This window comes from Fundulus heteroclitus, chromosome 18 (genome assembly GCF_011125445.2).
Source record: "Fundulus heteroclitus isolate FHET01 chromosome 18, MU-UCD_Fhet_4.1, whole genome shotgun sequence".
Lineage (NCBI taxonomy): Eukaryota > Metazoa > Chordata > Actinopteri > Cyprinodontiformes > Fundulidae > Fundulus > Fundulus heteroclitus.
The window spans coordinates 38537590-38551477 of NC_046378.1; the positions used below are offsets into that span (position 1 = coordinate 38537590).

The 13888-nt window shown below is 40.4% G+C and overlaps 1 protein-coding gene across 1 annotated transcript in view; it reads right to left on the minus strand.

The window, feature by feature from the left end:
* The window catches only part of LOC105924888 (cullin-5), a 39385-nt gene that overhangs the window by 3321 nt on the left and 22176 nt on the right, over window positions 1–13888 (minus strand). Inside the window, exons 9-18 of the mRNA XM_036149901.1 lie at window positions 13745–13875; window positions 13536–13643; window positions 10456–10520; window positions 10243–10375; window positions 10037–10168; window positions 7127–7250; window positions 5065–5240; window positions 3269–3430; window positions 1974–2092; window positions 1727–1850 (exon numbers count right to left, since the gene is read on the minus strand). Of these exons, the coding sequence (XP_036005794.1) occupies window positions 1727–1850; window positions 1974–2092; window positions 3269–3430; window positions 5065–5240; window positions 7127–7250; window positions 10037–10168; window positions 10243–10375; window positions 10456–10520; window positions 13536–13643; window positions 13745–13875 (1274 nt within the window). The remainder of the gene's footprint in view (window positions 1–1726; window positions 1851–1973; window positions 2093–3268; window positions 3431–5064; window positions 5241–7126; window positions 7251–10036; window positions 10169–10242; window positions 10376–10455; window positions 10521–13535; window positions 13644–13744; window positions 13876–13888) is intronic.

A 13888-nucleotide genomic window follows, 5' to 3' on the forward strand; every position in this document is an offset into this window, starting at 1 on the left:
AGACTGTTAAATGTGGTTAAAAACAACAACAACAAACGGACTGATCACAGAAAAGTTTTCTTCTCTGGGATTTCCACAGCGAATCCCCCGTCTCCATCTAATCTGATCCGCTGCACCTCCTGTCACACCAGCTACCTTCAGGTCCTCCTGTCTGGCCGTTCCAGCCTCAGCATTCTTCTTCTGTACCCGTCCAAACCGTCTGGCCTCTCTGGCTTTACCTCCGATAAATCTAACCTGAGCTGTCCCTCTGATGACTAATTCCTGACCCTCTCCATCCTCGCCTCTCTCATAGAGACCATCTTCATCTCTGCGACCTCCAGCCTCCTTCCTCAGTGCCGCTCTCTCTACACCGGACATTATCGCTGGTATCCCCACCATTCCTTTCATTTTTATTGATCCTCTTTCATCACCTCCTCGTACGGGAAGCCTGGTTTTGCACATCCCAGCTCAAAAGCCAACCGCTGCTGTCGCACTTGCTGCCTGCTTGCATCAGATCAGGCATGTCAGACTGATTTCTATATTGGGCCGCTTTAGCATCATGGAGTTATTAAAAGGGCCGTTTGCACCTGTATAGATGATACTTATTTCATTTCAGTTCACACAGAAATATAAACAATTTCACAGTAACATAAAAGTATCAGCCTAAGGCCAATTTAAACAGTTTATCTGCAAAAGAAGTTGATATTGGGGTGAATTACACTTTAAACTGATCATTCTGCACACTGAGCTATATAATACACTGGAGTGCTAATAGCCGCTGTTTGAACGAGTCGCTGTGAAGCCACCAGCCGCCATATTGGTACTCCCTATTTCCCCCCAGTAACTAGGGAATATGTGCGCTACAGCATCGAATAACGAGGATTTTCTCATGTTCAGGGGGGGCTTAAAACTTTTAAAATGTCAAATGCCATATAGTTTTATGTTATGTTCTAAAAATATCAAGTACTGAGAAAGTCATGTGCTGAAATATTTTGCATTTTATTAATTCAAATATACATATATAACATTTATAAATATATAAACAACGATATACAAAAACATATTTACATATATGTATACATATATATACACATATACACATACTTATATAAACATATATATATATTTAATATGAATAACATGTAAAATATTTCAGCACCTAATATCCTAGTAGTTGATAGTGTTAGTACATCCACTGACTGTAGAATTACCTATAAAACGTTTTCACACAGCCAGAAAACTGCTTGTTGTTGCAACCAAATCCTGTGGGATTCTGTGAGAGTAGGGAGTAGCAAGATGGCCGCCAGTGACTTCAGTTTTTCACCAAAATCAGCACTCCAGTGTATAATATAGCTCAGTGATTCTGCATCACTTTCTCTCTTTTTGGACATTTCTGGGTTGTTTTAATGTGTTGTGGGGAAACTGACACCTAGTGGCAGGATGATGTTACTACAGTTAAAAGTTTTAGCCACTTTATACAATTCACAGGATATATGGCTCTACTTTATGACATGATATGCCTTTTTTGGCTCTTGATGGCCGGAGAAATTGCCCTGATGCACCGTATTCGGCCCGTGGGCCTTGAGTTTGATACGTGCATTAGAGGCGGTCGCTTTAAGTGTAACACTCCTGGTTGTTTCCCTTGGAGCCCCTGACATTCCTGGGACTACTAACCTTCAAACGAAAGTAGACCTGACCCGTTCCCCTGTTCTGGCTCAGAGAACAGCAGCATAACTCTGCGACGTACCTGAGTTCTGAGTATTCGGAGCTGAACGATTCCCTCGTTCTCCTCCTCTCTCATTCGCTCCGTCGTCAGCTGGAGCCGACCAATTAAGTTGATTTTTCCCCTCTTCTGAACTTTGGAGTTTTTGCTGAAAAAACAAACAGGACAGGTTAGAAGATCGTCTGTAAAAGGAGGGACATTTATGTCTTCATGCTGGACAGCTTATATTAAAATAAAGGAAGACGTTTTCTTTTCAGGTGACCCAACATACATGAGGGAGAACTCCTGGTTGACGTAGAAGAGTGTGCCATCGGTAAAGTCTTTGGGCGAGCTAACTGAGGGGTCATACGACAGGACTTGCTTCTTCAGTTTAGGAAAAGCAACCAGAGACTGTAAAGAGAGAGGGAGAAAAAACAACAACGATTTAGCCTTTAAAATACAAAACATAAAAAAAAAAATGGGCTCAGCCTCTAAGGCTGAGCCCGGCCACCCTCAAGAGGAAGCTCATTTTGCTCGCTTAAATCCAGGATTTCGTTCTTCGGTCCTGATCCAGACTTCATGACCAGAGGGGGGGGACAGAACGTAGACGGACCGGTAAATCGAGATCTTTGCATTTTGCCTCGGCTCTTTCTGCATTACTGCAGATGCAGCCCAGTCCGTCCGTCTCCTGCTCCATCGCACCATCACTGCTGAACAAGATAATCTAAATAATCTAAAATCCAAAATTAAAATTATATTTTCCTTATTCGAATTGAAGAAAATTGGTTCTAGATCGTAGCCTCAGATTTTTTTTTTTACTTGTACATCAGAAGAGTTTCCTTCAATGATCAGATTCAGCAACAGCCCCTGTTTTCAGTAACCTGACTCCGCCAGATAGATTTGCTCCGCATATCCATCAGGAAACCTTCCGTTGAAGTAATTTTGGGAAGGGGCGAAAATACTGGTTAGCTGATTGGCCTATGTTGGTGATAGACGGGCCAAATGAACCAATCAGATCAACGAAGCATATGACGTACTAACAGCGACGACGAAAACACAACCACAAGCTCTTGCTGAAACCAGTCGGGAGAAGAGCAAAAACATCTTTTCCTCTGAGAAAAGCCTCCAGAACAGTGTTTTGCTCTTCTTTCAGTGAAGAAATACTCTGTAATTCCGATAAAACTTGCTCGATAGCCACGCTAACGCTAGTTTCATCAGCTGAAACCGCCATGTTCTTTAGACTGAACTGTCGCGCTTCTCGTTGCGTCACACCTCAACCCGCCTCAAAGCCAACGCTGATTGGACGTTCGTTTGGTGAACGGCTCCAAATTTTCTTTAACGGAGAGTAGCCAGACTGATCTGCGAGTGAAACCTTGAAAGCTCGCGAGATCAGGATGGTCTCACGAGGCTAGTGTTCAGTGAGCTAATATGGAAATCTTCACAGATACTTAAAAACAAAACGCTGCTCAACCCCCTCAGGGAGGTTCTGGAGTGAACCATGAGTGTCCACCCCTTCTTAAAAACGCAGTTTGGTCACAGTTTGGCGACAGGCAGACTAAAAAGAAACACAGAAGCTAAAGCTCTGACCCAAAGCGTCCGCCTCAACTCGGCGTCTGGCAGCTCCGTGGCCAGTTTGAGGTTCTCGAAGCTGATTTTCTCCCTGGGCCGCTGGTTCCAGGCGAACAGCACGGCGAGCTGGAACGTCGTCACCTCCAGGTCGTACTGGCCCACCTCGTTTTTGAAGGTGATCTGAGGAGACGGGAGAACAGACGACGATGGGAGCAAACCCGTGAAATCTGAGCGACTGTGAATCTATGCAGCAAGATTTTGAGTAAGTAAAAGTTTTTTACATATTAACACATTTCACAGGATAACAACCACAAAGTGCTTCACAATAAAAACAACCACCTGTAGCAGCATCCTGCGCTAACCGCATAACGCCAAGATCTTTCTTTTTCACAATAATCAAGACGAGATTAAATGAAAGCAGGAATAATCATCTCCAATTCATCTTTTGACAACAAAGTCCGAAGCTTAGAAATATTTCTTAGCTGAAAGAAGCCGTTTTTGATTAATCCATGACTCTCTAGTGATCATGGCAGAATAAAAAATGATGCCAAGGTTTCTGGTCAATACATCCGGAAATTGATTAGTTTCAGTTATTTGGTTCTCAGGGGCAATAATTAGAGTTTCCATCTTATTAGAGTTCACCTGCAAGTGGTTGTCACAGAGCCACTGTTTAATATCATTAACACAGTTTATCAAGCAGCAAAACTTAAAATATTCACTTGGCTTAAAAGAACAAGAGAGCTGAATATCATCAGCATAGTAATGATACGACACATCAGAGAACTTATCTGGGAAAATATATAAAAGAAAGAGAACAGGTCCCAGGACAGAGCCCTGTGGTACCCCACATTAGGGCTGGGCCTTTATGATATTGTCCTATTATCATGGTGAATAATTTCTTATCATGAGAAGAATTTGGGTTTACAACAAATAAATAGTAATGTCTGAAAACCCCCAAAAACTGCCATTATTGTCAGGATTGTTGTTTTAGCCATTTTCTCCCCTGTTGGGTTTCTTCAGAGCATTAATGAATGTCAAGAAATTAAAATATAATAAATAAATGTCTTTACTGTGTGCTGTTTAGTGATAAAAATCACATTTAAAACATATTTAGAGTTTTGTTTTAATATATGTCACATTATTAATTTTTTTAAGAACAGTATTTGTAATTATGGGCCATAATTGACATGAATTCACAGCCACAAAGTAACCTAAAAAGACTACACGATGCTGGTTTTAGTATTTTATCATTATAACAGTCAGTGGCGGTTCTAGACCAGAAAGTGAAAATGTAAAAGTGAAACACATTAATTTAAAAATTATTCTTAAAATATAAACGTAAAAGGTAAAATGCCAGCAGTATTACAATATATCGTGATAAAATTTTAATTTATTTAAATTTATCGCCCAGCCCTGCCCCACACAGCAGGTACTTTCAGTCTGACATGAGCTGGTTTGCAAAAACCCTGAAAGATCTTCCAGAAAGCTGAGATTTAATCCCCTCCATTAGTTAAAGACATCAGAGAGTAAAAAGAGCCTTTGCTCAGCGTCGGTATTTATGATCAGAACTGTCCTGGGATAGTTAAGGTCTAAGCTTTTCTGTTAATATGTAAAAATAATTAGGCAAAAATGAGAGGATGGGAAGAATCAAGAGTTCGACTTTAAAAAAATAAAAGCTTTTAGTTAAAAAAAACAAATGCATGACACACTGAAAAGGAAAAGAAATCGCAGAATTAAAAATAATCTTTTCCTTTGGATAAAGACGCTTTAAACAGGAATTTAGTGGCTCCTTTACGCTGATTTGATCTACTCACAATGCCGTTGGACATGAGGTGATGCCAGTGGAGCTTACGGCCGCTGTGATTCCTCTTGTAGAAGTCCTCCACCTCAGGGATGAGGTCCTCCAGCTCCGTCGGCAGGGAGACAAAAACCTTTTCGCTGCTCCGCGACCAAGCCCCGGCATTCAGGATCTTAATGTTCACGCTGTCCGCTGCACGAGGAGAAACACCAGGGAAGAGTCTCAGCAGGGCTTTCCAAACAGTTCAGAAATACGACACTGGAGCTTCTTCACCAAATATGAGCCGATTGGTCTGATAAAGATTACTGCTGATAAATATGTCGGATTAGAGTAATTATTGTTCCACAGTGGGGGAAATTCGGCTGTATCAGCAGCGAGTAAGGGGAAATATTGCTGTAAAAGTTATTAAAAATGGCGTACTCAGATTAAATTAAATGTAACTGACCCGAAAGTGTACAAAATGGACGTGTCATTAAGAAAACAGCCACAGAAAAACTTTAACAAATGGAAAAAAAAAAAACCAAAAACAGCAAGGATGTAAACAACTTAATGATTTTTGTTGGGAGCAGTGATGGTTAAAAAGGGTGGAAGGATCTGTGATCAACGCCCCGTTGTGCACCGAGGATGCAGCCGCCTGTCACTGAGGGAGCAGCAGCTATATGCACATATGGGAGGTGACATTATCCCTGGAGAAAGGATTTATTTTTCTCCTCATAGAAGGTACACCTGGTCTGGTGTTCTGTTAGCTGTGACATCATCAGGGGAGGCAGATCATCCTCTATTACCATCTAACATAGAAAGTACTCCTGGGTCAATGTGAGCTTCTGTGCTTTCTGTGTCTCTGCTCTGTCTTCTCTAACATAGAAAGTACTCCTGGGTCAATGTGAGCTTCTGTGCTTTCTGTGTCTCTGCTCTGTCTTCTCTAACATAGAAAGTACTCCTGGGTCAATGTGAGCTTCTGAGCTTTCTGCGTCTCTGCTCTGTCTTCTCTAACATAGAAAGTACTCCTGGGTCAATGTGAGCTTCTGAGCTTTCTGTGTCTCTGCTCTGTCTTCTCTAACATAGAAAGTACTCCTGGGTCAATGTGAGCTTCTGAGCTTTCTGTGTCTCTGCTCTGTCTTCTCTAACATAGAAAGTACTCCTGGGTCAATGTGAGCTTCTGAGCTTTCTGTGTCTCTGCTCTGTCTTCTCTAACATAGAAAGTACTCCTGGGTCAATGTGAGCTTCTGAGCTTTCTGTGTCTCTGCTCTGTCTTCTCTAAGCCCCAGTGGGTGGAGGCAGATGAGCGTTCACACTGAGCCTGGTTCTGGTTCTGCTGGAGGTTCTCCTCCCTGTTAAAGGGGAGTTTTCCTCTCCACTGTCGCTTCACGCATGCTCAGTATGAGGGATTGCTGCAAAGCCATCAACAATGCAGACGACTGTCCACTGTGGCTCTACGCTCTTTCAGGAGGAGTGAATGCTGCTTGGAGAGACTTGATGCAATCAACTGGTTCCCTTTATATAGGAAATATTGGACCAATCTGCATAATCTGGCCAAATCTGCATAATATGACTGAATTTGACTTTGTAAATTGCCTTGAGATGACATGTTTCATGAATTGGCGCTACATAAATAAAATGTAATTGAATTGGATGTTATTTTTGTCAGAGCCCTTCTGTCTGTCATCATTTGACTCAGGTGAGCTGGACAAAGACTGGACAGGGAGACCCTGAGGACCAGGTTAGGGAACCACTGCTAAAGAAAATGCCCCAACAGAGAGTCATAAAATGTCTTTAGGAGCTGCCAGTGAACTCCAAGAAGAGAGAGGGTTGAAGTAACAGATGTAAACGTCAGCTGGTGATGATGACATTAAAATTTCTGCACAAAAACCCAAACAAACGTGACAATTTCACATAAAACAAATGCCAGTTATGATAATATTTCAAACCTAGTCTAAATCATGGCACTAGCAGCCAAAACTCATAAAAGCATCCAGGTTTATAGTCTGTTTTTTGTTTTTTTGTTTTTGTTCTGCAGGAAGGATGGTTTTGTTTGTGAGAGGAAGGGGCGGCCTGGTTTGTGTTTGTCAGCGTTGTACCTGGTAGAGCCAGCTTGTTGTGTTTATGCATCTCCTTGAAGACCTGATTGAGGTCCTCTGAGACCTTGATGTCCTGAAACATCCTGGCCAGTTTGTTCACATAATCAGCAGGCATTCCTACTTCCTACAAACACATAATCATACAAAAAAAAACAAAAAGCAAAAAAGAAAAAACATTCAAACAAACATGGAACAACAACAAAAAATAACACAAAAGAAGGTTAAGAAAATTAATTACAGTATAATTCATTTACTTTAGGGACTTTCAGCTGAAGGTCTGCGTGCCACAATTTGGTCATCCCTGTCTAACTCTGCTGCAGCGCAGTTTGTGTAAACATAATTTATTCAGTTTTTGCAAGCTAACTCACACCTTTAAGGTGAGCTCAGTTTGATCCACACCAACCAGAGCCTGCTCTCTCTCTAGTCTCAGCAGCATGCAGGAGGTGCCTACACACGCGTTAACGCAAAATGACAGCTGCGTTGTCTTTTTAGGAACAGGATGCATGCACGCCCCCTCTATCTGTGCAGCCCTGGGTAACTGCCCATAAGGTCCTTACCGCATCCCCGTTACTGGAAAACATTTTAATGGTGACACATCTTCCAAAGTACCATATTTTTCTGACCATAAGGTGCACCAAATTATAAAAAGGCGCATTAAATATTCTTCCCAAGTGTGTAATATCACTCCTCCACGTCCACAGCTCTCTATCGTCTCTGTGGGGAGGACAGAGTAGCTGGACTACACTGCCCTGTTTCTAACATAAGGTTAAAATAAATTTATATTAAATTAACTTACCAGGTTTATTGTTGCTAGCTCGTACTCCAGGCTGCCTTACATGAATGCACTTCTAGTTTAGGCATTACAGTCAGGCAGTCTGGTAGACAGCTCAGGGGTCCTCAGGTAGTGACACAGTGTACCATATTTACACATTTTAACAGATTTATGAGCACATTGTGCCACATAAAATCAGTCATTAAGCACAACGGTGATCATAAATAAGGCGCAACATAAATTTTTGAAAAGATTTAAGAAGTTTAAGTGCACCTTGTAGTCTGAAAAATATGGTAATGCCATGTAGGCGAAAGATCCTTTAAAATTAGGCCGATAAGAGCAAGAGTGGAGTTAAAGAGTCAGGAAGAACAGCTCCTCATCACTTCCAAGAGTTTTAACGCTTTAAAGCCTGATACAGGTATCTGTGAGGAAACTTCACTTTAAAAAATAAAATAAAAATCTTTTTAGTTGCTTTATAAAAAAAAAAAACAAAAAAAAACATTAGGTTTTCATATTTTCTTTGTATTGTAATTGATGCGTTAGATTTTCCTCATGTTTTCTGTATTTCCATGCAGGCTGTGTAAAATATATTCATAATTTTTTTGTTTTCAATTGTATTGTTCAGAAAAAAACTGACTCTGTTGTAGAGGTAGAGGTATCAGAAAAAAATTGTATCAAAACTTATATGATTTTGTGAGGATGGGAGCGGAAAGAACAAGGTCGCAAACTACAGCAACTAAAAGGAGACGGCTCCAGCCATCCTGTGGAGGAAGATCATTTCTAAAAAACAGTGAAATTTTAAACCGCTCAGATTTCTTCTGGCGTGCTGAGCGGCCAGACGAGGCGGGGTAAAGGGGTAAAAATACTCATTCAAATGGCAGATAATCTTAATTTACCTGGTCAAATTAAGGACAAATACACTCATTTCAAAAATATTTCCTTTACTTTTAGTTCCCTTCTTGCATTGTTGATGAACCGACATCACAAACTGCTCCTTAAACGCTGATACAACAAAATTCCCCCGTCTCATAAACGATTGGAAGCCATAAATACAATTAAAACACAATAAAGTAAGGACTTTCCAACAGGGGAAAAACACTATCTACAGATATATTCTTTGGGAGGTTAACAAATGTCCTCAGGTTCCTCATTCAGAGAAAAACTAACATGAAAACCAACAACTGCTTCAGCCTGATGGGAGATTTCATGAAAATAAGAAGTTTGCTGCCTTGTGTTAAAGGTGCATAGCCACATTATTGACTTTTCTTATTAATGTATTCGTCAGTAGCTCACGCTGGTTGCATACAAAGTTTTTATGAAAGATTATCACATCCTGCTGGCGTATTAGTTGTTATTTTGGTGTTTTATGCTTCGTTTTTGCTCAATTACTTAGTAAATAAAGTCTTTCGTGTTTACTTTTAGTAACAGAAGAAGTACGTACTGCACATGTGTAGCAGGGGATCAAACAAGGAAGCGGCTAACGGCTATTAGCATCTCCGGGCAAAAAAAAATAAAATAAAAAAATGCAGAAATGTCCAAGATTCAGTGAAAAAAGCACAAAAAATATATGATTCCAAGCAGGAAAAGCCTGGAATGTCTCTGGGAATCCAGTCTGAACGTTGGTGTTCACTGAAACAGACGCTAAACCTGCTGAGGCTCAGATGTGACGCAGAGTTGACTGACGTGAGAAAATGTTCTGATACGAGGCTCTAAAAGTTGCTGTAGATCGGTTTATTTAATTAATAACGGTTGGTATTTGATCACGCTGAGCTGCTGCTTTACGGCGAGGCATTGCAGAGGCTCAGGCTCGGTCTGGTATTATGTATTACTGATTAATTAAGCAAACCGGTGTTATGGTAGTTTTGTGGAACTGTCACTAGATGGCGCCACATCTGTTTATATCTGCTAATCGCGCCTGATGCTGGGGTTATTTATCCACAAAAAGGACCATCAAAACATTATCAGGATGGAGGCCTGGTGTATATAGCCTAATTTTATCATGATCAAACAGTTTTTGGTCTTTTTTTATTTTTTAAGCATATAATGTGGTTATATACCTTTAATGCCGCCACATCTTAAAGGTGATTTAATTCCTCCCCAGTCTTTGTTAGGACAGATAACAGCAGAGTCTGACTCACCCTCAGCCACTCCACCATGTTCTCTTCAATCTCGCTGTCGGCTGAAATGTCCAGAATCAGCCGCCTGGTCAGGTGAGCTTTGTGGTACCGCATGAACACGTCTTTGTTCTGGACGTACTTCAACACCAAGAGCTGCAGGAACCCAGCAGGGGATTAGGAAACCAGCGCTACAACCGGGGAAACAAATACGTGAAAGACTCGCTCACCACTTCTTTCAGCTTGAGCTCGATTTCTTCAGAGGTGAGTTTCTTGCTGAGGGGAGTTTTCCTCAGCAACATGTCGCAGTAGTTGGCCAGCAGCTCCGGGCACTTTGACTCCGGCTGAGTCTTCAGACCCGCACTGGTTGGTTGAAGGCAAACCGTCACAGAATGACGCACACTTTGAAAAGACAGCGACGCGTTTTAATGTTTTAAACTCACCCCTTCTGTTTCAGAGGCAGCTCCAACTTGAAGATTGTCGCGTCGTTCACGACCGCCTTGTAAGCCTTGGAAGGAGGAAAACGACAAAACCATTAAAAGAAGCACTGCAAGCATGTTTTAAAAAATAAATAAAGTTTATCCGTTTAGCTTGTTAAAATGTCTATTTTTATGTATTTTAGGTAAAATGACCCAAATGGGGGAAAAATGTGAGAAAAACAAAAACAAATGTCGGCTTTCTTCTCGGTAAATAACTAAGGTAGCAAACCCCGAGGGATAAATATGAGGACAGTTGCATGTTTTAAAGTATTTCCACACTTTGAACAGTTTTGGGAGAAATAAATGGTCATGCCTCCTATTTTAGCTGTAGTTTCAGTTGTAGCTTTAAGGATTTAAGGATTTATGCCCTTATTTTTATTACAATGAAACAAAAAGAAGTCTAGTTAGTTGTATTTCTTAGAAAAGCTGGTCAAAACTACTTTAGATCAGAAATCCCCAAAGGATTTATTTCTTATTATGAATAGAAACAATTAGTGATGAAACTTGTTCCAATGAGACTAAAGAAGTCTAGTCAAGGATTTACTTTGCTAATTCTCATAATGACACAAAATAAGTTATTCTAGTTGTAGCTGTTAGAAAAGTTGGATAAAACTACTTTAGATCAGAAACCTTCAATTAAATTTTATTTATATAGCGCCAATTCATGAAACGTGTCATCTCAAGGCACTTTACAAAGTCAAAATCAATCATATTAGACAGATTGGTCAAAAATTTCCTATATAAGGGAACCAGTTGATTGCTTCAAAGTCCCAACAAGCAGCATTCAAACCTTCAAGGTTTTACCAAGTTTATTTCTCATTATTATTAGAAACAATGAAGTACTGTGATTTTCTGCTTTCTGTGTGTTTATTAATGCATGAATAGAAACAATTAAGCTTTGAATGTTAGTGATTAAGCTTGTTCCAGTTAAACTAGTCTAGTCAATGATTTACTTAGTTTATTTCTTATTATGAATAGAAACAATTAGCGATGAAGCTTGTTCCAGTGAGACTAAAGAAGTCCAGTTATGGATTTACTTGGCTTTTTATTACAATGAAACAAAACCATTTATTCTAGTTGTAGCTCTTAGAAAAGTTGGATAAAACTATTTTAGATCAGAAACCTTCAAGAATTGACTTAGTTTACTTCTTATTGTGAACAGAAACAATTAAATACTATAATTTTATGCTTTCTGCATGTTTATTAATGCATAAATAGAAACAATTAAGCTTTGAATCTTAGTGATGAAGCTTGTTACGGTGAAACTAAACAAGTCTAGTCAAGGATTTAATCAGCTTATTCCTTTGTTAATGTAATGCTTTTCTTTTCATGTGCAGCACTTTGAATCGTCTTGTTACTAAAAAAAAGTGTTATATAAATAAACTTGCCTTGCCTAATAAAGGATATATTAAAACTATGCTGCCTCTTAGGTTATAAAATTGTTTAGGCTCCCTTTAAGTGAATGGATTCTGCACTGCTGCTATAATCAAAGATAAACTAAGCTCAAAATGTTAAACCAATTAAAGGCAGAAAATTGACAGGTTTGACTCTATAAGTCTCAGATATACAGAGGAGCTCACGACTGATTCACTGATTTAAGATTCCCACATCATCACCCCTCCACCGCTGGTCTTTACAGATCAATGTATGCTGGGTCTTTTCTCCAAACATGCGATGCAATTATGGGCACACAACAGTAAGTTGAGCTGCTATATTAACTTTGGAGCAAAAAAAAAAAAATTCTCTCTCTGAGATATTAAACCAAATAAATCACATTTGTTCAGTTCCTTTACAATCTTCCTGTCTTGAACTTGAATTTGTCGACTGCTGTGAATGCAGTCATAAATGTTTTCCACTATAGAAAAATGTTTCTCACTGCGGAATGATGTCCTAAAAAAATGTCTGGAAGTTACCTTTTGAGTTTTTCCAAAGCTCATCTGCAACAATAATTGCTTTTTTTTAGGGTCATTGCTGACGTCTACCCTGCATGGTGTTGTGTTTCGCACGTCAACCTTTTAACCAATATGTGTGAAGGGATGTCATGTGTTTTTCTTTGGCACTACATAAATAAACTGAATTAAATTGACTTAATTAGCTGCTACTTTCCATCTCAAATCGCACTGAAGGACGAGAGTGTGCTTCAGATAATGGCAGGATGTTTTTTTGCCACCCATTCTAAAAGTAGAATGGGTGGCAGATCCTTCAGCTATCAGGCTCCTTTCCTGTGGAACCAACTCCCATGAGGCAGACACCCCGTCTACTTTTAAGACTAATCTTAAAACTTTCCTTTTTGACAAAGCTTCTAGTCAGAGAGGCTCATGTTACCCTGAGCTACCTCTGTAGTTATGCTGTGATAGGCTTAGGCTGCTGGAGGACATCAGGGCCTATTTTTCTCACTCTACTGATTTCTACTGTTCTCCAGTTTTGCATTGCATTGAAATGACAGTTGTCATTTCTGCTTTAACTTTCTGTTCTCTCTCTTTTTTCTTCATAGTAGGTACACCTGGTCTGGCGTTCTGTTAACTGTGACATCATCCAGAGAAGACGGCTCACCCGCTACTACCATCTAATGTAGAACAGATTACTAGATCAATGTGTGCTTCTGTGCTTTTTTGTCTGTCTTGTTGTGTCTCGAGGCAGATGAGCGTTCATACTGAGCCCGGTTCTGCCGGAGGTTCTCCTTCCCGTTAATGGGTGGTTTTTCTTCCCACTGTCGCTTCATGCTTGCTCAGTATGAGGGATTGCTGCAAAGCCATGTACAATCCAGACGACTCTCCCTGTGGCTCTACGGTTCCCCAGGAGTGAATGCTGCTTGTCGGGACTTTGATGCAATCAATTGGTTTCCTTATATAGGACATTTTTGACCAATCTGTATAATCTGACCCAATCTGTATAATCTGATTGAACTTGACTTTGTAAAGTGCCTTAAGATGACATGTTTCATAAATTGGCGCTATATAAATAAAATTTAATTGAATTGAACTTTCTAAGCAGCTTTAAGGTGCGAGCTTGAGTGTTGTTCGGTGTGCAAACTAAAAACAAACCATATCTCTCGCTGTGAGGAAGCGAGGGTCATCCTGGAAAGCCTCCTTCACCAGTTTACTGAAGCGGTTGAACAGCGTCAGCAGCTGCTCCACGTATTTCTCAGAATCCTGCAACATGTGAGAAAACGATGAGCTGCAGGCGGAGAACACTACGCCCCGCTGAGAACAACAGACGTGACGATAGAAAGCGGCAGAGCTGGTGAACGTACCGTAGTGATGGTCTCAGCGGCAGCCACCATGTCCGCCAGCCCAGCATTAACGATGTGGTCTTCTAGGTCCTTCAGCATGGGCTCAATCCCACTGGGAACCTTGTCCATTAGTGAAAACATGAGGTGTAGCTCTGTTCAGGGAGG